This window comes from Centropristis striata, chromosome 14, assembly GCF_030273125.1.
Source record: "Centropristis striata isolate RG_2023a ecotype Rhode Island chromosome 14, C.striata_1.0, whole genome shotgun sequence".
In the NCBI taxonomy this organism is placed as follows: Eukaryota; Metazoa; Chordata; class Actinopteri; order Perciformes; family Serranidae; genus Centropristis; species Centropristis striata.
The window spans coordinates 29,258,363-29,281,454 of NC_081530.1; the positions used below are offsets into that span (position 1 = coordinate 29,258,363).

The 23,092-nt window shown below is 41.3% G+C and overlaps 1 protein-coding gene across 3 annotated transcripts; it reads left to right on the top strand.

Moving 5' to 3' along the window:
• Positions 1–193: 193 nt before the first annotated feature.
• hycc1 (hyccin PI4KA lipid kinase complex subunit 1) lies at positions 194–22,176 on the top strand. 3 transcript variants are annotated; one of them, XM_059349757.1, is made up of 12 exons: positions 194–332; positions 8,257–8,338; positions 9,000–9,101; positions 9,438–9,617; positions 10,489–10,569; positions 10,667–10,782; positions 12,712–12,807; positions 13,514–13,630; positions 14,796–14,883; positions 16,590–16,752; positions 17,782–18,125; positions 19,992–20,130. In XM_059349757.1, exons 2-11 carry the CDS (start codon positions 8,288–8,290, stop codon positions 18,078–18,080), a joined length of 1,293 nt encoding a protein of 430 aa, XP_059205740.1. In that variant the 5' UTR covers positions 194–332; positions 8,257–8,287; the 3' UTR covers positions 18,081–18,125; positions 19,992–20,130. The 3 variants fall into 3 exon arrangements, with proteins under 3 accessions (XP_059205740.1, XP_059205738.1, XP_059205739.1); XM_059349755.1 differs by lacking the exon at positions 17,782–18,125 and having other exon boundaries at positions 19,992–22,176; XM_059349756.1 differs by lacking the exons at positions 194–332; positions 17,782–18,125 and adding an exon at positions 4,907–5,062 and having other exon boundaries at positions 19,992–22,176.
• The last annotated feature ends 916 nt before the right edge of the window (positions 22,177–23,092 follow it).

The window sequence follows — 23,092 nt, forward strand, 5'->3', positions numbered from 1 at the left end:
GATAAGTGCTGTCAAAGAGCAGTGACAGCAACAACCTACCATGATCGTGGAAATTATTAACGTGCTGCCTGGACTCTAATTTGATTGGATGCTGCGTTGGGGGTGTCGGCAGTTAGATTATATACTGCTCACTGATTGGCTCAGACGCCTGTCACTCCTCGGAGAGTCCCCTTGTCTAGGGTAGTCTGAGTGGAGAAAGTAATGAAGATGGAAGGAGCGGGTGTTGATGAATTATTGAGGAGATTTATTGAGTAGCGAAGTGATAACCGTTTACCTGTCTTGTGGGAACGATAGAGGACATCGATACCAGGAAACTGCCAGATAGCATGCCCGTAAGTAAACTGTAACTTCTCCAATTTACTTGGTGTCGCGCCTTAGCCGAGCTAGCTAACTAGCTAATCTGTGAGCAACCGTGGTGACAGCTCGAAGTCATTCAGCGAGCCGAGACAGAGAGTGTGTGACGGCGGAGGATTCATTTACAGTCACTGCCTGATACCGGTTAACAAATACATTGAATTATAAGAAACCAAATGTTTATCTATGAGCTGCCAATGCTTTGTAACATAATTCCACGTTGTTTAAACGCAATCTGTGTTACCAACACAGCTGTAAACTAGCTGGTTAGCAGTACCCAGGGGCAAATTATAGTTATTACTTTAACTAGCGAGATAATATCGAATAAAACGTGAAGGTTTCCCACTATGTTAAGCAAAGGAGCTTTTCATTTCACCCATTTTGCTACAGTAGTATATTGAGTCACAGAGAAAGACTTTGTCCCTGGCTTTATCCTGTTAAGTAACAGCTGTATGTGTGTGTTAGGTCTGCCAAGACCTTGTTAAGACATTTACCTCAGGTGAATCGTGTGTGTGTGTGTGTGTGTGTATGTGTGTGTGTATGTGTGTGTGTGTATGTGTGTGTGTGTGTGTGTGTGTGTGTGTATGTGTGTGTGTATGTATGTGTGTGTGTATGTGTGTGTTAGGTCTGCCAAGACCTGTTAAGACATTTACGTTTACCTCAGGTGAATCGTGTGTGTGTGTGTGTGTGTGTATGTGTGTGTGTATGTATGTGTGTGTGTATGTGTGTGTTAGGTCTGCCAAGACCTGTTAAGACATTTACGTTTACCTCAGGTGAATCGTGTGTGTGTGTGTGTGTGTGTGTGTGTGTGTGTGTGTGTACGTACCAGTTTGGCAGGGGCACAGAAACCATTGCTGACTGATATGTTAGATAGTGCAATGTTAGAATTTTTCTAATAGCTGTTGTCATGTGATGCATTTTTCCTCTGTACCACTCAGCAAGTTCAGGTTTCCTGTATGATGGAGACAAGTGTGAAGCTTTGCTGCAGAGCCCGAGGCAGCCCTGCTGTATGAAAAGAGCTTCTTCACCACTGTACATGTTGTCAAAAGTTTTGTGTTACATCTGTGCCCTTCACAAGAGCTTTGCTTCCAGTGGTGTGCCAGATATTGTTTAGATAAGATACTATTTGCAGCTTAATTCATCAGTTGTCCTGTGTTTCCATACATATACACTCGCTTGCCACTTTATTAGCTAGGAAGGTTTACCTATTAAAGTGGCGATGTGGTCTTCTGCTGCTGGAGCCTATCTGCTTCAAGGTTGGACATGTGCGTTCAGAGATTGTATTCAGAATACCTTGGTTGTTTAACGAGTGGTTATTAGAGTCACTGTTGCCTTTCTATCATATTGAACCGGTCTGGTCATTCTCCTCTAACCTCTGGCATCAACAAGGCATTTTGGCCAGAGAACTGCAGCTAACTGGATATTTTCTCTTTTTTTGCACCATTCTCTATAAACCGTAGAGATTGTGCGAAAAAAATCCCAGCAGATCAGCAGTTTGTAAAATACTCAGACCAGCCCGTCTGGCACCAAAAACCATGCTGCGTTCAGAGTCACTTAAATCACCTTTCCTTTTTTTGAACTTCAGCAGGTCAACTTGACCATGTCTACATGACCAAATGCATCGATTTGCTGTCATGTGATTGGCTGAATAGATATTTGCTGGAAGGAGCAGTTGCACAGGTCTACCTAATAATGTGGCTAGTGTGTGTGTGTTTGCATTTGTCATTAGGAAGAGGCCTGTCCTTTAGCATTAGATGTGTTTGTTGGGTGGGTGACTGTACAATGTTAAAGTGGTGTCATTAGGATGTGAATGTGTGTGTGCATGCGTAAAAAGTATGCGCGGGCTTGTTAAAATGTGGCATTCATGGCTGCTCGTGTACCAGGCCTCTTAATGCTTTTTGACAGGAAAGCCCAGCAGGTCATGAAGCAAGAAGATTGCATGGGCTCTGTTGTCACCCAGCATCACAGCTAGACTCACCATGCCTGCAGTTTCATGAAAAAATCCTGGCTATTTGAACCAAAAAACTGTCACAACTTTTTTTTAAATTAAATTCTGCACTTAATTCTATACAAAAGCATAATATAGCTGAAATACAGAAGTTGATTTTTCCAGCAAAAGTATATTGTAGGCATAGATACCAGTAGATGTAGCATACTTTTAGCTCCATGTAAAATCTAGATAATCAAGTTAATTATCTGAACCGAATGTGGTATTTAAATGTGAAAGCCCAGGGCTGAGCATTAATAGATTACAAGAGAGTTATCCAGCTGTGGCAAGAAAAGCTGAGACAAACTGAGAGAAAAATTAGATAAAAGAGAGCGTTGAAATTGAAAAATCAGCAATGTTAATCATTGGTCTCTGCAGGCAAGAAGACAGGAATTAAAGGGGCTAGAGGAGGGACGAAGATGCATCACTGGCTTAGAGGCAACGAAGAAAAGAGCGTAGGCGCTATAAGAGGATTCCTCCTTGTCAGATCTCTGTATCTGTCTTCTTCAGCAGCAGAAACCACACACACAAACCACAGACTCTGTTGTCATGTCTGCTTGGCTACCAGCAGTCCTCCTTTATTCATGCATGTGTGGACGTGCGTAAGATGAGAAAAAAATCTAGTCAAAATAAAGAATATAGCAACAAACCGCAGGGAAAAGATGTGAGATGAACTGAAAAAAAAAATGCTACAATCATCGGAGTGACAAATGGTGCAAAGAGCTTTGAGCACGGCCAGTGAACATGAGGTCAGGTAATGCTGTGAGCTCTGAGCATGTTAGAGGCTTCACTCTTTGTGATCATGGTTATATAACACTGCCACCACCTTTACTTGGAAGCGCCACAGGTCCTTTAAATAGTTCCTTAACAGCTTTTGCTTTCATTCAAGTTAAAACGAGCTTTGAGTGACTGGTCCAGCTTGTTGACTGTTGACAACTGACCTAGTTTTGTTGGTTTTGGGTGGAGTCAGGTTGCTACAGTTCCTGGTTCTTACATTGGTCAGTGCAGTTAAACAGTTAATAAGTGGTAGATGGGTGTGTCTGTACAAGTGCTGAGGATACTTTACATAGTTTAGGTTATTTTCAGCGTATTTTATATGTGTTACTGTTCATCTCCCTGTAGTTTTACTTTGTTGAGAGCTTAGTAATGTAGGTGTCATTGTTGTTATCAGCCTAACCAGTAGTTTGTGTGGCTAGCACCCTGTACCACAGGAAAAAGCAGGTGGGGCAGCTTTGCTGCTGTCAAAACCACCCACTTTGTCATTCGCACTACTTCTTTTCTTCCCTCCATTCAAGCCTCAGTCTTATTGGTCCTCTCACTTCCTGAAAAAAGGGTTCCAAAGCATATGTGTAATAGGAAATGAGGTAATCGGCAGGGAGGGCTGTGTCTGTGTGTGGGTGTCCCCCTAATTCATTCTCACTTGGACTCGCTTCAGTTCTCCGCCAGCTTTCCCAGACAGGTATGTTCTCACTTCACTACTGAGCACCAGAGGACACTGTTTTGATAATGGCGATTGTCTGTGTTTTTTATGTGAGTCCAGGGTAGTGCTTGTGTGGTGTGTTTGCTTCAGGTGTAACTCTGTCAGGACATGCAGGCACACTTACAATGAGGATTAGGAATGTAAACTCAAAGGAGACCTGTTTGTGTTGGAAGAAGTTGGAAGGAGGAGTCAAAAATAAGCTCATTTAGACTTTAGACATTAGACCGCCTGTGCCTGCCTAGTATGTGTTTGTCTGTCTTTGTCACTGAGTTTAAAACAGACGCGTGGGTGTAAATTCACGGACGGAACGAGCTGTCAACTTTAGCTAGCTCACAGGAACAGGTTTTGTCAAACCAGACATTGAAGAAACACACTTGCACATACACAGTTGTGCAATGCATGACACATTCTCACTTCTTGGCAAGTAGTTGGCTCAATTAGAGGCTGAGCGTTGCATTGGTGGAAAAACTCAGTAAGCCACAGCTAGGCTACAAAACACATTGGTTAGATCTATTCATTGAGCCTCTTTTGATCACAGAGAGATGGGAGTATTTCAGTGTCTCTCCTTCTCTTGTGTATTTGTCAGAGCCTGAGAGGTTGCCTGGGGCAGCCACGGTAAAGATTGAAACTTAATCAACTCTCCTTTTATTGACCCCGCTGTCTCACTCCTTTTGAGATATCCTTCCCTTGGGTTGTCATACATTCCTTTTATCCCCCATCTCTCTCTCCATCAATTTACCTCTCCCTCTTTTCATTTAACCATTGATCTCGGCTCTATTCATCCGCCTACACTGCGTTTCTGTCCCACTCCTGCATGTACTTGTTTATCACTTCATTGGTTTGTTACTTGTGTTTGTCAAGCTTACTCAGCCACTTATGCCCACCACTTGTTTATTCATGTGTGGTTGGGATGCACAGAAGAAGCTCACCACCTGCTGCATCATTTGTAGTGCACTCTCTGGCTTATATTGATTTCTGTCATGATCTGAGTCTGTAATGACTTGGAGATGGATAGTCGTTAGCAAGACTAATATGGAAGACAAACATCTGCCTAATAACATGATTACGCTCCGTAGTGTTCTCTCAGGGAAATTAGTTTGCTGTTTTCCTCTGCTAGTGCCTCTCAGCAGTCAGTATGTCAACAGCCTAGAAATCTTTGTGACCTGACAGTTTGTGCCGCTTGTACGATATCTCTTGTGGTTTGAACGCAGTTTCAGGATGAATCGTCATCTTTTTCAGGGGTGAGTAGTAGAATGCATGGTGAGGGTGATAGATGGGTGTCATTACTTAGTTAGTCAATTAGTTGGACGAAACAAGCAATTTGATGCTGCGTTGTGCTTTAGGAAATTATGATCGTAAATTGAACTACCTTGTGATATATTGCGGGATGGTAAATTAATTAAAAAATATTTTATATTTAAAAATCAAATTTTAGGAAATAATGCATTTAATGCATTTTTTGCAATATATCTGCTTTGTATCTTTGCATGTAATTTATCATCAAAAAATGTCTATAATCGATACAGCATCACACAACCAAATATTGCAGTACTAAAATGTATCAATATTTCCTTTATTTTTAATGTAATGCCTTAGCATGCTTAACATTTATTACCTGTATGCATCATGTTTTATATGATTAAAATTAATTTGAAAATGCACCTTAATACAGCTACCTCCCGTTAACTTTGTACCCGATAGTCCGCGGCTCTGCTCTCCTGCTGCGTTTGTGTTGCTGCAGTTGCTTCTTAGCTTGCTGCTGAGGTAAATATACCACATAGGTAGGCGGCTGCTGATTTTGGTCCTCAAGTATCTTTTTCGGGATGCAGATGATACAGATGACATGCTCCTGATGCCAGCTTGGACAAAGTTGACCTGTTAAAAGTGACTCTGTAGGAGGAGAACCTGTCCTTACATGCCTGACTCATCCACACTCTAATCACAGCCCTTTATTTTGTTATTCAGTAAGCCTGCCATTAAAACGCACATTCTGTCTTTATATATTGCTCGCCTTCTTGTAGTCTTCACCAGCATAAAAGAACGGAACAACAGACCGCCACAAAGGACTAATTTCTCTAAATGGAGGCTATTCTGCTTTATAATCCTTCCCCATTTCATGAGTCACTGGCTCCCCTCCCCCCCCCCCCGTCATACTGTCATTGGTACAGTCCATAAATAGACACCTGGCTGCCATGGAGGGACCAGAATAATACAAAATAAAGCATTTCGAAGTGTGAAAGACAGATTAAGGAGTAGGGAAGACGGGAAGGAAGAAATTATGATTCGTAGGAGGATGAACGGAGGTACAGAGGTCGAGATGAAAATCAAGCATAAAGATATTTTTGTTTTGTTTTGCGCACATGTATGACACTTGTTAGAGAGGTTTTTTTGACACAAACGGTGATTTGAAAAATATAGCCTATAATCTTCATGTATTCTTGTCTTTTGCTTTGAATTCACTTCCAGGACTTGTTTGACATATTTTCTTTCACAGCCAGAAAGATTAATTCTCTTTATGAGGAGATTGTGCCAGTCATGTTGGAAGTGAAGTTTGGAGTTTTAAACGGTGGACTTTTGCCACCTTTAACTCAAATCTCAGCATGTTTTTGCATGACAAGTGTGCACATAGAAGGACTTCTTCCTCCCTCTTTCTGTTTCTCACACTCTGTTTCCAGACATACCAAACATGGACTTTTGTTTCTTCAACGGACAATTTAGCCTTGTGCCTGCAGTTTCAGAGCGCAGACACGACACAGCACAGCACAGACACGACATAACCCACAGTGAAAACAGCCAGCTAGTGAAAAACAAATAACCCATCAGCGATGCATAGAAGCTGTGTCCTCCTCCTCCTCCTCAGCAGAAAGCATATGTCATGTGGTGACAGCCACAGAGCAGAGTTGGTCAAGGTGACTACAGTACTTGAAAAGACCAGGATTATTTTAATTATAAATGAATCTCTCTTTTCTCCGATTTAATTGAATCAGCTATTTGTAAACTAAAATTCATCAGATGAGATTCATGCAAAAGCAACACAGATGTCCTCATAAGAAATATTTAATCACTGTTTAGTTAAAGAGATGGTGCATCCCTGATTTATTGTTTGATCTTAGTTAAGTTTATGGAGCCTTTTGCATTTTCACAACAAGCAGATTAAACCTGCTAATTACATATTGCTGCATTACATGTGTCTTTAATTGAGCAGCCACCCTGAGAAATCGTTGTGTTGTAATTGTCAAAACATTGTAATAAATATTTTGGAATCAGTATTTGAAATCAGCTCCCCATCTTCTTCCCCCCGATATATTCCTTTCTCTCTTTCACTCTACGTCTCCCCTTTTTTCCCCACCGCAGTGACAGCAGGACAGAAGTGTCGGATAGGAACCGGCAGATGCTTTATCAAAACACACATGAAAAATTAAAATGACATAGAGAGCAAAATAAACCTGGTCTGGAGTATAAGCAAGATAGGTTTCACTGGATGTTGACTGCCTAGAAGAGGAAGGAGAACTGTTAAGATGCAGACAGTGTTAAGGCTGTGATGGATAGCATGGCATATCAAAACATAACACAGGGATGGAGGCAGAGATGGAGGGAGGCATTCATTTCACCATGAGTAAATGTTAGCTAAAGCTTTTTCTGTCTGTCTCTGCTTAGAGTCGACATTGGAACTGTACAGCCTGTTCAACGAGCGTCTTAATTCTGCTGTGCTACATTTTTTTTTCCTCATCAGTGCCTCAACAGTAAAGCCAGCCAGGCTTCCCTGTGTGGGTGATTTTTCGATCAGGGAGCCTGAGTGGGGAAAGGTTAGGTACTTGCTGCAGAGGTGTGTGTCTGGAGATGGAAACAGGAGAGCGAGAGGGGAGGAGAGACGTATGCTTCTTTGGAGTATTGAATTGATGCCTGGAGCGTGTACAGTCACTTTTCACCGCTGCCATGGCGTTGTTTGTTGTTTGTGAGAGAATATTTTTATCATGATACCCCGGGCTCGACAGTAACAGTTGCCATTGGCAACCATTTCTTGGCCTTTGGTTGCCATCAGTGGCAACTACTTTTAACACATTAAAAAATACAGACAGCAAATGGCAAACATGCCCCCCAAGGTCACCTTAATGTAGCACAATACTTACTGTAATAAGGGTTTTACTCTTGTATCACATCTTAATTTTTAAGCTAATATAACGTCATAGTATCTTATTGCATAAAATATGAATGGACAGCATACAAAGATGATGCCAGGTAGCCATACCTTTTTAAAAGTAATCGTTGAGCCCCGAGGATGCAGCAAACAACCGTGGAGCGTTGAAAAACCGGAAAGACTTTAGTGCAAGCTGTGATTGCTTGTGTGTGAGTGTGTATGCCCTTGCGCTATATGTTTGCTGTGTGTCAATAATCATGCAGATTATGTGTTTACAGTATTTCTCGTCTCATGCAGGTAGAGGTGACTCCACTGCAGATGAGGGAACATGTTGGCTATGGACCAAGGAGTGGTGGAGGAATGGCTGTCAGAATTTAAGGTACTGTCTGCAAGCGCAAAGAGCAATATTAAAAAGCTCATACCCCTGATTAGTTTGCAGCACATTCTCTGTCGCTGCTTGTTTCTTCCACACACATAAACAAGCCCACTCTCTGAAGTGCTTCGTTCCAGAAAATTGCATGCTCCTACTCAAACATGAGCACTCACCGATACGTGACTGCTAGCAAAAACAAGGCTCCGTGTCGGTGAGGTGTGATATGTGATAGTTGAAGGGAACTTCCTGTGTGAGCATATGAGGACCTACCTGTCATCCTCTCTCAGTCAAATTGACCTCTAAATGCAACCATGTTGATGTGACTGTCAGCTTCTATAAACACTATCAGTGCTTGTGTCTGCAGGCTGAGGACACCGTCAAAATATATCACACAGAATGTGTTGTCATGACTCTTATTGCTTTCAATTGTGTCATTGACCTATAACCACAATATTGGGCAGACTTCTTGTTTTTAAAATGATATCTCTGGACCTAATGAGTGAATCAATAAGCAGTTATGTGATTCATTTAAACCGATCAAATTTAGACGACATCAACAAATGTTTGGCTATTCAGCACTCGCCTCTCAACTAGTCACGCTGTGTGCTTATTTTTAGAATATAAGTAAGTCGGTTAGTGTATCAAACTTCAGCTATGTGTGTTTCAGACCCTCCCTGACAGTGCTGTGTCCACATATGCCGCCTCACTAAAAGACAAAGGTTCCCTGGTTCCTGCACTCTACAAGGTCATCCGAGAGAACTACAGCGATGTATGGAGACACTTTTATATATTTTTTATTCATGTGAACATTGTCTATTGTAAATGTGTAACCACAATATATTTTCCAAACATTTTGAGTATTCATATAACCAATGCCACCATTTACCTGTAATTATTATATTTTTATACAACCCACCTTTTTTGGTTTGTTTTTTGGTTCTGCCTGCCTGTCCAACACTGTTTCCCAAGTACTCCTGTGCACCTTCCTGACATAACGGATTCACCTTAAATGCCAAATGCAAGATGTATTACAGTGGCTGGTTTTTGGAGACTGAAGTCAGGATGTACCCATGTGCCCATGTTTTTGACTCTCCATCTTCCCCAGTTGCTGGAGCCAGTGTGCCACCAGTTGTTTGAGTTTTACCGAAGCGGTGAGCCACAGCTGCAGCGTTTCACGCTACAGTTCCTGCCAGAGCTCCTGTGGAGCCTCCTGTCCGTCAGCGCTGCCAGAGACCCTCACACGTCTGGCTGCATCGAGGCCCTGCTGCTGGGCATTTATAACCTGGTAGGAGAGAAGTGTGTGTGTGTTACATTATCGACACCACATTCTTATGTCACAACTGTTTTTTTTTTATTTATTACCAGTGGAGGAGAGCTGGTCTTGTAAATAACAATAAAATGTTTCAGATGTGATAAGTGCAAGGTAAGGAAAAAAACGAGGAAAAGGTCCATGATCCTTAGCGAGTGGGTGTAATCATGCAGTTCCAGAAGCAGGGGACTTAGCCGCTCAACTATTTCTGGGATCTGCGTCATGTGTTTTGAAAGATTATTTTATGCACTTTCTGCCTTGTTAGACAGCCGTGCAGGGAGAGTGACAGGAAATATGGGTTAGAGATAGAGGAATTGAAACTGTGTGAATACATAATATGGATGGTTCGCACCTTGGAAATGCTCTTAAGCTTCTCACAGAGAGATGCCAGCACTAGTCATTATTTAAGTGTGTTGAGTCCTATTTTCATCCACTTTGTCTCTCGATGTATCCATCAACAAAGTGCAGTGTCCCCTAATTTCCTCTCTGAATAGCAGAATAGGTCAGCTGTCACTCAACACACTGGCTGGCTCACATTAATCTATTTGACATTAACATGCACACAGGGGACACGAAAACCCTGGGGTTTGTGTGTGGGTTCCACATTGAACACACTAATACGCAAAGACACACACAGACACACACACACACACACACACACACACACCAGCAGACTGATTTGGGAAACGGAGACCCTGAGGTCCACCCACACACAACCGATGAGTGTGCTTGAAGAGATAAGCACACACTCTTTAGACGTTTAGGGCACACACAGGGAAAATAAGCTTGTGTTTTTCTCGCCCACAGAAACATTTTGTCATTGTTTTCCTGTCTTTCTCTTTCACAGGAAATAGTTGATAAAGATGGACAGAGTAAAGTATTATCTTTTACCGTCCCTTCCCTCTCCAAACCTTCAGTGTACCATGAGGTGCGACACACACACACGAATGCACACAATTGTTTTTATTCGCTTTTGCAGAATTGTTTGGTTAAAAAAAAAAATGCCTTTCTCTCCCCACCTCCAGCCTTCAGCCATCGGCTCCATTGCCCTTACAGAAGGGGCTCTAGCCAATCACGGGCTGAGCAGGGTTGTGTACAGCGGGCCACACCTCCAGAGAGAGACCTTTACTGCACAAAACAGGTAAGATGCATGATGGGTGCTGTTGTTTAAGCATTCAGTATATCATTTACGTTGGTAGGGGTCTTTCAGTCAAAAATTAAAAATTAAAAACAAACGTTGATGCAAGTTAATGTTAGCGAAGATAATGTTAACTTGCTATCTGACATTATCAATCAATCAATCAATCCATCAAACTTTATTTATATAGCGCTTTTCATACATATAAATGCAACTCAAAGTGCTTTAGATGAGTGAACTACCCACAGGAGCTTTTGTAATGAACATAAATATAAATTCAGTCGTCTGGTAGCCCCGTGCTGTTTTCAGTTGGCAAAACAATCATACTTAAATTGACGAACGCTATTGTAATATATATGCATAAGCTTATTGGCTGACATGAGCCACTTGTCATAGCAGCACATTATAGTAAGCTGCAATGATATTGGAATGTCATATCAGCAAATCAGGTCTCTACTGGAGTACTGGGTTGCAAAACTCTCTTATTACTTTGAATAAAATCCCAGATTTCTCCAGGTTTGAACATTGTTGGAAACATTAATGTCAGACAAAAATATATAAGTCTAGTCATTTTCAAGCAATTTCATTTGGAAATGTTACATATTATTCCCTTAAAGTCTGCTGCGTGGGTGGTGAGAGTGGGGTGGAGGTTTGGCGCATTTTTAAAATGGGCTCTCCCTTTAGCATGCTGCCACTCTGCCTGCTTCGAATTGGCAGTAAACACCAGACAACAACCAAAATAGAAACGCACATAAAAGAGGATGAAAAATCTGACAGAAGAAGAACTGAGGAGTTTAGCAGCCAAATCATGCTGTCGTGTTTTTTTTTGTGTTGCTTTCGAAATGAAAGCATTTGCAAATGCATTTGCATTTGTCTTGCCAAGACATTTATTTGTCTCAAAAAGTTAATTGTGGCAAAAAAGAAAAATGCCTTGCCTTTTACTGAGAAGAATCCAGATATTTAACAAACACCGGCCTTTAAATTAAGTTTGCCAGGATGTTTGTGAACTTAAATTACCAGTTGATAAATCCTAGTATGTATGAGGAACCAGTTATACATCCTGTTTTGAACACAGTCAGTAGGGAGATAAGTTGTGATATAAGTCCATTAAAATGTTTCACTTTCAGCTAAACTTTCAAGTGACAGTCTCATTAAATGTGATAGTTTTAATAACTCCCGTCCTCAAACTCAAAGAGAGGTTAGCTGCTGTCATGGCCAATTATTTGATGCACTAGCTCCAGAGATGGCCCATGGCAGTTGTCTTTGCTTTGTTGCATTCAAAGTTGTAATGTCGCTATTAGGGTTTCTGAAATTAATCTAATGCCCCACTGCAGCCAAACTCTAAAGGTCATGGTGGTCTGAGCTGAACATCCTGAACTTCTTTCAGTGCTGTGTTCTTGTACTTTACTGACTCATTGGACAGATAATTTAATAGGGAAGGATTTTTATGTGACAAAACAAGTCTGGCTGCTTTTTAAGATGATGCAGAGATAGTTTTATCTTAATCTCCTCAACATGGCAGTAGTTTTGGGAAGTTGTTGGACTGACTTGGGCTCGGGGAGTACTGCTTTATAAATGGAAAAAAGCAATTTGTGAGGCAGTTGTGTGATCACTGATTAATTGGCTTAGTCTAAGTGATTCCACTTCTGCCAGCAGGACTGAAAGCTTCACTTAATGGTCTGGAGACAACTTCAGATTTTTAGATGCCGGGTTTGACAAGGAAGAGAAACACGTTGAATAAAAAAAGATGATATCTCTCTCGGATAGAAGTCGGGGTATTGCTTTTGTCGTCTTTCCACCTCTTTTTGTGGGATTTCTATCTACAGTATGGATGGAAGCATAACTGTTGAAACTCTGATCTGATATTTTGAAAGTTTCACATGTTATGTTGTTATGTAGACGTGCTATTTAAAGGGTGTTTGTGTTGTTGAGATTTGAGGTGCTGACCTTCCTGTTGCTGTGCTACAACGCTGCTCTCAGCTACATGACCTCCACCTCCCTCCAGTCACTCTGCCAGCTCAGCTCCAGGTAAAACACACACACACACACACACACACACACCAATTTTGTACTATGTGATGACCTTTGTGTCACTTTCATGATTGTGGATGTTTTTTGAGGAGGCTACTTGAATAACACTGCACATACACACACATGCACACACACAGGGGCTATTTTGCAAGCTCTGGCTTATCTGATCCTCTTATAGACTTTGCTGCCAGTGAGAGCCAAGATACCGCTATTCGGCAAAGAGTTGCGATGTACACACATCCCCGCTCAGTGATTTTGGTAATCTGCCAACTGTAGCTGAGCATTGCTCTGATAAGCACAGAGCTAAAGAGAAGTCATCAGCTCTGATTTCCCCTGGACAGTTTGCTGTGTACAGTAAATAGCAGCTTCTACAGCTTCAAACGCGCAGGTGTTAACCTTAGTTTCAGCTGAATCCTTTTTGTTGCAACTTGTATGATACCCAGTTGAAAAAGATGAGCTATCTATAATTTATGCTCAGACATATTCAGCACTTTTAAATTGTATGGGTAATGTAGGAAACCATACGTAAATCATTATGTAGCATGCATTGTGTGTGTCTGTGTGTGTCTGTGTCCAGCAATTTCTTGCTCATTGTTGACTTTGTTATCCGCTCCCCACAGGGAAGTCACTTGAGTGGTTTCCTTAATTGAAGCTTCCCTGTTTGACTGACACAAGTTCTCCTATTTTATTTGTTACCCTCCAGGGTGTCTATATGTGGTTACCCACGGCAGCAGATACGGCGATACAAAGGCATTAGCACACGGCTGACGGTCACGTCAGAGTTCCTGGTTCAGCTCATCACAGGGATACACTACGCCTTGTGAGTGAACACAGATACCAGAACAAACAGCCAGACCAACACAGCACAGACTCACTGATCAGCTTTGTCTTTTCATGTCTTACATGTGTTCTCTGAAAATCCTCTTCATGTGTCTTTATCTGCTCTAGCGTAACTGTCTAAAGAGGTTGAAAGTCATTGAGCCTGTTCACTTTGAATTTTGAGATGATCCAGTTTATTTTGCTGTGTTGCCTTTCTTTGTTTTTTTTTTAAGTTAATGACATAATGAGTACATATAAGAACAACATTAAGACCAAATAAAATAATAATAGTAAATAAATAATAATAATAATAATAATAGAAGAGAATAAAAGAGTAAAAACAGGGATAATAATAATAAAATGAATAATAAAATAAAAAAAGGTGTCAAGGGCTCAGGTATCGCCTGTATTAATGGAAACCATTATTTATTAAACCTATCAATTTTTAACTGTAATCTTGCTGTAATTTTTCCATTTTAAATACACTTTTTAATCTGTCCCTCCACTGGTTTACCCTGGGTGGTTGTGGTTTTAACCAGGTGACCAGTGTTTTTGCTGTCAAAAGCAGAAACCTCAGTACCATAATCAAATCTCTATCTGTTATATTGTCTGGGGTGATACCTTATACTAATATAATGAGCAGTTGGCATAAAAAAATGACTAACTGCTGTCTCTACTCATTTAATATGCACTTATGACTGTCTTAGCTCTGATCTGATAATCAACCTGCTAAAGGTACCCTGTGGAGTTATGTAAACAAACATTTTTTTCAAGTTATGTTTACGTCCACCTTTACTCACCAAAACACATTGCATGTATCGTCGAGATCTATTTTTTTGCATTTCCTTTTCTTATAAAAGCAGTTTTTTTTTATAGTGAAACCACCAGTGTTTACATCATTGTTTACAACCAGTCTTCTTGTCATGTCTCTGCTGGGGCATGTTGTTGCCACCATCTGTTGATCAGTGGAGTAGAGTGACCTCATCGGTAAGACTGTGTATCACCTGCAGGCGTGCGTCCTCATGCATGATGTAAACAAAATTGTGACCCACTCTGAGAAATTATCCATTGCGTTACTAGTGGTCTAAAACTCCACAGGGATCCTTGAAGATGTATCTTAGACTCATGTGCTGTGTGTATTGATGTGTTTGTGTGCCTGTGTGTAGGTGTAATGGGGAGGTTGAACAGGGATCCAAAGCACTGGATGACGTTTTGTACCGGGCCCAGCTGGAGTTGTTCCCTGAAGCTCTGTTGGTGGGTGCAATCATGTTTGTTATTTTTCTTCTACTAGCAAATATCCATCCTCTGTATGTTTTTGAACCTGCAGTCCGTGTGTGCGTCTGAGAGAGAGCATGTGATTGAGATGCACATGCTCGACTGTGGTTTTCTATTCATGCACAGCACACTATGCTGTATTGTGTTGGTGTCTGTGTGTGTCAGAGACTGCAAGCAGAATGTAATCCCACTAGATTATTTACATGCTTTCGACTCTGCTCCGTTAAGCTATAATCCTTGAGGCCCAGGGAGTAGAGGATTGAACCTAAGCTCGCAGCATTACTACACAAGTCAAGGTGTGCTCCTCCACAACCAAAACACATGACCTTTGGATACACATTCATTAGAATGGTGTTATGTTTAAAATAAACAAACCGCTTCTGGACACATTCCATTAACAACTAGAAGGATTGAAAAATCTGTTTTTCTGGTTCAGTGGGTTTATTTGAGTGTTGCAGCAGAAAGCACCAGGTGGCTGCTATCTTAGCATAGCTTTGTGACGTGCCCTCATGAGACCAAAGTGTTGCAGACAAAACAAATGTTGTATTGTGATTATGATGCCCTGTACCTCATGTTACGTACGCAACGGTTACATGATAATCAGAGGAAGTGCCACTTGAGAATTTCCAGCAAGTATTGCAGAACAACTTGTGAAATAGAGTTATATAGGGTGAATTACAAAGCTTTTTGTTTGTCTTTTATCACTAATCTGTGCAACTCGCTCAGTTTGTACTTAGCTTTTGCATGTATGCCTTCATTTAGTAGGATTGGGAGCATTGATCAGATCTTATTGGTTTTGGTCTGAACTGAACAGTTTAACTGAAGAGTAAACATGTCTATCTGATACCAGATGTGCTGCTCTTACATGCATTGTATACTGGTTCACCGTTTTTAAATTACTTGTGTTTTCAGCCCGTGTCATTCTGTGGGTGATGGGATAGAGAAGCTTTTTCCATAGTTGTACTTGCCTGACCGTACAAGTATGTTTTCAAGTGCCCAACAAGCAAAAAAAGAGAAAAGAAAATGTTTATCTTTTTTAAAAAATCCTTATTTCCAGTATACTATAAATGGTTAGAATAAACTTATGATGCAGTAATTAATGAATGATCTTTAAGATATTGCTAATGAGAACTGTTAACTGTGTTAAAACCACTGCCCCGATTTTCATGAAACTTGGTAGAAGGGTGTAGCATGGACAAAGGAAGAACTCTTTACATTTTAGAGCGGATCAAAAACCATGGGGTGGATACACAAATTATCTTCTCCTTTCGTTGACATTGCGAGATAGGGCATTTGTGCTGCATTCATATGGTGTCAGGAAAATGGGAAGAATTGGTTCCTTACTGGGAAGATTTGTCATGAACATTAACTTGGAGCGATATTGGGTATACCTTGGTGTAGGTATGTACTCTGAGTGCCTTTCTAGTTAAAAAAAATGTAATCTGTGATTATAAAATACTTCTCTGAGCCATGATAAAGATGCATAGTGATTTCAGGTGTGAATTTAATTTTGTTTTATTGCATTCTGATACAAGCTGGCCTTGAGACACATCAGTGCCAGTTATATAGGGAGATCTAAGCATGTGTGTGCTGGGTTTGTTTGTAGTGATTTGCTTTACAGTTTGCATGTGGTTCATTATTAAAAACCGACAAAGTTCAGGATGTGTGCTTTTCCTCACCCATAGGTGGGTAATGCCATCAAGTCGTCACTGCATGGTGCTGCACTGAAGAGCAACAACAAGGAGGGTGCACGGAGTATCCAGGTGGAGATCACACCCACCTCCTCCAGGATCTCCCGAAATGCTGTCACCTCCCTCTCTATCAGGGGACACCGCTGGAAGAGACACGGTGAGACTACAAACTTATTCATGACAGATACAGAAATGCTCTCACATGCACTTTTCAAATTTACTGTACACAAGTACACAAGTTGCAATTACATTTTTTATGGGGTGATAAAAAAATAGTTTGATCGAAGAACAAACCGACACCAAACGGGAGAGAATGCGCTTTAGATGTTGTCATTGTTCACTCACCCTTCCATTCCATGTCCTACAGTCACTGTGTATATCAGTGTTATAGTCCTCATCAGTCCCTCAGCTCGTATAGCTACATTCCTCAGCTTCCTAGCTAGTGCTCTACCTGCCTTTTAGAGTCCCCTCATTCAAAACCATGACTTCCCCACAATTCTGTTAGGATTTAAATCTTGAACTGAATTTGACAGATAGCAAAAATCAGGAAACCAGGGAACAAGGAATGTAAAGTCTGAAACAAATTGAGTTGCTGTATGAGCACTTAAGTTCTGAATATGTTGTGCTTGTGTGGTTTCAGCACTCTGTGTATTGAGATTGTCACAGAACAAATGGGACTTTGTGATTCAGAATTAAGAGAGAGCTATTCTCTTGTCCCAGAGAACAGATAAGGCAGGTAAATTACAGCCTTCAGCTAGTTTAATGAGTAGTTTTCATTTTGAGCCTAACCCCCCTTCTTCATGTCATGGATCCTGCTCATTGGTGTCCGTATCAGAGCTGCTTGTTAATGCGTAAAGCTTTTGTTATGAGCAGATGATGGAGGAAAATACAATTAAATATTAATTAATGTGTAGGGGTGACTCAGATACTGTGTTCATATTCATCTCCATATTGCATGTACTTTGACCATGTGTTATGTTCTGATCACTATGATTTTTTGTCTTTTTATTTTTCTGCCATTACATTAATTACCTCTGTCTTGTGTTGCTGTGGTCGTGTGTGCCTGTGCACATGGCCGTCTTTTTGTTTTTCATGTATGTGTGCATGATACGTGTCTTTTTGTCCATCTGTATGTGTTGTATTGTTGTGTATTGTCCTGCAACCCCCACATGCTTCCCACCACCAGAGTCCCAGGAGGTGAGTGTAGACAGTGAGGCCGCAGTGGGGGGCGTGGCCATCCCCGAGATCAGTGTGACAGGCGTGAGCGGCGAGCGAATGCCCAACGGAGACTCCATGCGGCCGCGCCCTGACGGCCGCGCCCAGTCCGACTGCGACCAGTTGGGCGCCGCCTCCGAGGTCAGCCTGGAACTCCGTGGTCATGACTCCGGCACGCGGAGTCAGGAGGTCAGGAGGCAGAAGTCTGTGAGGCGAATGGTGGAGAATGAGGGTTCTGGGTCGGCCTCCACAGGGAGGAGCCAGTACTAAGGTCCTGCCCCTCCTTCCCCCAGCCCCACTCCCGGGGTAACCTAGGTAACCATGTGTGGGGGCGTGGTCTGAAAAGCTGCATGATGACTTCCCCCTTTACCTTTTGCGCTGGGCTCCACCTTCCTCTCTTCGCCTAATTGGACTATTCCTTTCATCCGTCTATCCAATGTCACTCATTCATTTATGCTCTCCTCTGTGGCTGAAGCTTCCTCATGAAGATCTCCTGCTGAGATTCCTTAAATCATATTAATTATTTGAAGGGACAGTTCACACCCATTTTAATAATACATACTTTCCCTCTTAACCTGTAGTGCTATGTATCAATCTGGATTATTTTGGTGTGAGTTGCTGATTGTTGGAGATATCGGCCATTGAGATGTCTGCCTTTTTAATATGTTAACTATACAAAAAAAGGAAATAGTTCCTATTTAAAATTGTGTGCTCTGTGGATTAACTTGAGTAACCAGGTCATGATTTCTGGAAAGAAACATTGCTGTTGAGTTTTCCAAATGTCTTTTTATTTTTTTTATTTTTTTATTTTTATTTTTTTAGCCCCGTTACATTTAAGAGAAACCAGACATCTATATATCAGACATATATTCAGTACTTGGCAACTCAAACCAACACTATCTAGATTGATAAATGGCACTACAGGTAAGAGGAATAATTTGGATTTGGGGGTGAACTGTCCCTTTTTTAAGATCTAACTGAATAACAAATCAATAACCTAATGAAATTGCATAATAATGTACTTGGCTGAATCACATCACCAACATATTGTGAGGTTTTTATGGTGAGCAAGGTTTTTATGGTGAGTGGATCCTGTTGAAAGTAGAACATTTGTTGATAGAGATGACATAAATACTGTAGTTATACGACTCTTTTACTGACTGGATCTTTTTTTAGTAAAAGTCACTCTAAAGCCTGAGGTCAGGTCACTGCTGATTTAAAAAGTCCTGATGACCTTGAATCATGAAGCCCAGATATTATCTGTTAGCTGTGCCAGTAGCAGGAGATGAGTCTTACAGTGTTGTTTAGATCAGTAAGGTTTTGGGTCTTCTATCGAACACTTTGGTACGCCTCAACACATAACTCCTGGGTTGCACCTGGACACAGATTACTTCCTTCTGACTGGTAGATAGGGGCTGAGGAAAGATATGCAGGTTTGTTTTTTTCAATTATTTGAAGCAGAAGCTGCTCACAGTGTTAAATTCAGACTTGAATCTGATTATGCCTGACCTGTTTTGAACAGGCTTAATCTGACCATGAAAGATTTGAACAGGACCTGCCTATCTGTCTTTTACCAGCTGTTTACAGGTGTTCTGTTACAGTGATAGCATCAGATCAAAAATGTGTATTTGCATCTGCATATGGCCACTCGCACAGGTGTGAATGCATGCCTTGAAGAAGGCAGAACAGATGTGTGTGTTTGTCTTTTATTAGAGTTAGTGAAGGTGCGTGCATTTTTAGGGTTTACCTATTTGTGCCGTTCTGTTTGCCACCCTCTGCTCTCCCTTTGTGGACTTTCCTAGGCTTGTGCTCTTAGACTCTGTCCTCTCCTGCCTTTGGGACAAAACATGCACTCCTCTGTCTCACAGCGTTGCTGGTTAAACTAACCTGTGTGCCTGGCTGGAATACTGATCTTGTATTGTCTCATGTCAGGTGGTGAGATGTTCCTGTTAGCTGAAGTTACAGTGTGAAGGCGCCACCTGCTGGGCAGTGATCTCCTCTGTCATACAGCCCTAATAGAAAAACACTGAATGCATTATGTTGTTTTTAAATCATGTTAATGTTAATAATTTGATTGGATCAGATGGGCTGAATGACAGATGAGGTGGTTATCCTTTCCTCTTCATGCTCCTGTTTTTCATTTCAGTGCTTGTTTTTCCCCTCTGACTCTCTGTCTCACAGACGCAGTGGATCTGGGTTCCCCGGATGAGCTGATGGATATTTCGGAGGTGGATGAAGGAGTGTGGCCAGGTGGGGTGGGGCCAGACGTGACCCCACCCACCATCACTATTAGCAACAGCGTTACCACGCTCAACCTGGGGGCCAAGGCGATGAAGAAGTGTCGGCTGGGCGGGCGCAACAGCAAGGACAAGGAGGCAGGCCCCCTGACACAAGGCCGTGCCGCTAGCGAGAGCGCAGAGCTGTCTGTCAAGCGACTGACATTAACTTCCAGCCAATCAGTGCCCAAGGCAGGAGCTCTCACCAGCCTGACACGCACCGCCAGCGCAGTCTTCTCCCGCTCCTTCGAGCAGGTGGCCAGCGGCAACGCTCCTCCCACCAGCAACCACACTGCTTCCGAAGTTGGCCGCTATTCTTGCAGCCTGCAGGAAGACGGGCTGGGGTATTTGAGCCCGGTGCCAAACCACACGCATCGCTCTCCCAGCATCAGCGTGCACCTCGGCTCTGACCTTTGAACTCTTTGTGAGTCCTGACTACCTGAACCCTCACCTCTGATCCTGTGACCCTTTACCTGTGACCTGGAACTCCAAGCCATGCCAACTGCAACGGACCATAAAAGCATGAACAAACACTCCCGCTGGGTCTCTCGTCACTCCATTTTAACATCTTTTGATTGTCTGTGCTGTAAAGCAGCCCTGCTCCTGCAGCCCACCCAGCAGAATCTCCTGTGGGAGGCGGGGCGTCTGGGACATCACTTCCAGCTTCACTGTTTTTTTAGTAATACACTGTTGCTGTGAAGTCGTGCCAGGACAAAACTGCACTCCGTTGAAGAGCAGAGTCTATAAATGGGTGCACTACAAACTTGTTACTAAAAAACTGTGTGGAAAAGTATTTGGAAAGTATTTTAATTGGCATTTGTTGCCCTGCATGGCTTTTCCATACGTCCATCATGACCTTGCCTAGGGTTTTTCAGAGGGCAGATGTTGAGTATGTGTGAGCATGCTTGAGTGTGTGTACTGTATGTGTGTATGTACAATTGTTTTTAGAATAAAGGCTGCTGATTGATGCAATGAACAAGGTATGATTCTCTGAGTTGAAACAAATGTTTCTGCTACTTTAAAAATAATAATACATCCCTTCCCATAGCAATACGAAACCCTACTCTATTCTATTAAGTGTTTTCCATCTTTAGGGACAATTTCACAACTTCCCTTTATTCGCACTCCTTTTTTCTACAGCTGTGCGTTCTTCCCTAACACATCATAAAAATGACCACTACATAATCAACCAGTATGATAAGAATCTGTTCTTTATGTTTACAATCGCACAGTGTTGTCATCATGATGGAGAAGCAATATTTGTGTTCTTCCCTCTCGCTCCTCTTGCACCTTCCTGAATTGCTGTTTTTTCAATGGCAAAAATAAAACTCCAGCTTCAAACAATTGATGAAGATTATTTAGATTTTGGGGACGATGGGATGAGATGATTTGTTTAGTATTGAATTTTGCACTTGAAAGAGCAAACGAGTTGTGTTTTCAACTTTGGTATTTTCTTATGATGAACAAGAGAGGTTTGACTCTTAACTGTGGTATTTTCCTGTGAGAGAGATTTGCTCTGTTGCTCCGTACAAATTTCTGCCACGCAGACGTGAAGTCCACCGACTTGCACTGAGGTAAAATAATCGGAAAACGCCTGACTAAAGATGTTAAAACTCGACCAATACTGTAATTAAACCTATTCCTGTGTGTTCTGCAGTGGGGAGGTGTGTGGGGGCAACAAGGCATCTGTCGTCTTTCTGATCGACCCATCATTCCAGATGTTTGTAGTACTGTGGTGATGTGTTTCCTGTGTCCCTCCTTGTTCATGTCAACATCACAAGACATGATGATATTCTCTTGTACCAAAACAGGATTTAAACTCCACCCATCTGCTACATTTGGTGTCCTAAATCAAGCTGCCCCATCCTCAAGCAAAAGTGTGTTCTGTTGTCTGTGTACTAGAGCTGTCAAGTGTCTATAGCTTGGTGGGACAATAACAATCATCGTGTTTCTGTATGTGGGTTTACAGAAAGTAAATGATTAAGCTCCTGTTGTACATCATACTGTACTGAAGTTGGTTTATATTGGCCTTTCTTTGTCTGAAGAAAACTCACTGCTACAACTTCTGGGAATAAAGTGTTTATATTTCACTTGTGTGCTCAGTTATATTTTTTCTTTCTCTGCTGTGATGAACCACCAAACATTGCAATCATAAATTCAGATTCCACTTCAAACCATAAAATTCAGGTACTTAGCAATTCGAACACGCAATGAGAAAGGTGTTTGATATTCTAATTAAAATAGTGTAGGAGGCTGAGATGGCATGTCAAAATTTGTTAAATTTGAAGGTAAAAGTACTGTTTTTTTACCCACTGTAAATAAAGATATTCAAATGACTCAGTGATTGCACTTTTCTGATCCAGTCCATATAAGCACATTTTGGAACAAGTGCTGCATAATTTAAAAAAATAATATTACAAAAAAAACAACACAAACACAAAGACTAGTTAAAAAGTCAATCAAATTAATAAGGCCACTCTAATGCTGAATAAAAAAATCAAGGAATACATTTTTTAATGATTTGACACTACTTAGCGATATTTGAGCTATTCTGATTCAAAAGCAATTAAAACTTTTTTCTTAATTGAATTTCTGTTGAAATTGATTTTACTTAATTTACTCAGTAAGGGGATTTTGTGTTCCTGTGCTATTTACTGCATCTATTTATTTGTTGAAAGCATCTTTGTAATACTTACCAGTTTCTCCATATTCATAGCTCAGTTATAGCAGCTCCTCTGTGAATCCTGAATTAATTCATACATGGCCCTTTCTCATGATCATGTCATTACAGAAAATAGTATAAAAAGTTTACTTATTTGATTAAAGTGGTATGGTAGTTGTTGGATTGTGCACCATGACATGACATGACATATTACTGACTAACATACTTTCCAGTTTTCTGTAAAAAGAAAAAAAGGGAAAAAAAGAAAATATGGTAAAAGCAGAAATCATTGTGAATCTGGTAAGGTATATCTTAATGAAATTAAAGTGACTAGTTGATTCTTT

What these genes read in the sequence shown, in the direction of transcription:
- hycc1 (XM_059349755.1), top strand. Translation starts at nt 8,288, where the DNA reads ATGTTGGCTATGGACCAAGGAGTGGTGGAGGAATGGCTGTCAGAATTT. An exon ending in AATGGCTGTCAGAATTTAAG is followed by an intron (nt 8,339 to 8,999) that starts GTACTGTCTGCA and finishes TGTGTGTTTCAG; the next exon opens with ACCCTCCCTGACAGTGCTGT. An exon ending in CTCTGCCAGCTCAGCTCCAG is followed by an intron (nt 12,808 to 13,513) that starts GTAAAACACACA and finishes GTTACCCTCCAG; the next exon opens with GGTGTCTATATGTGGTTACC.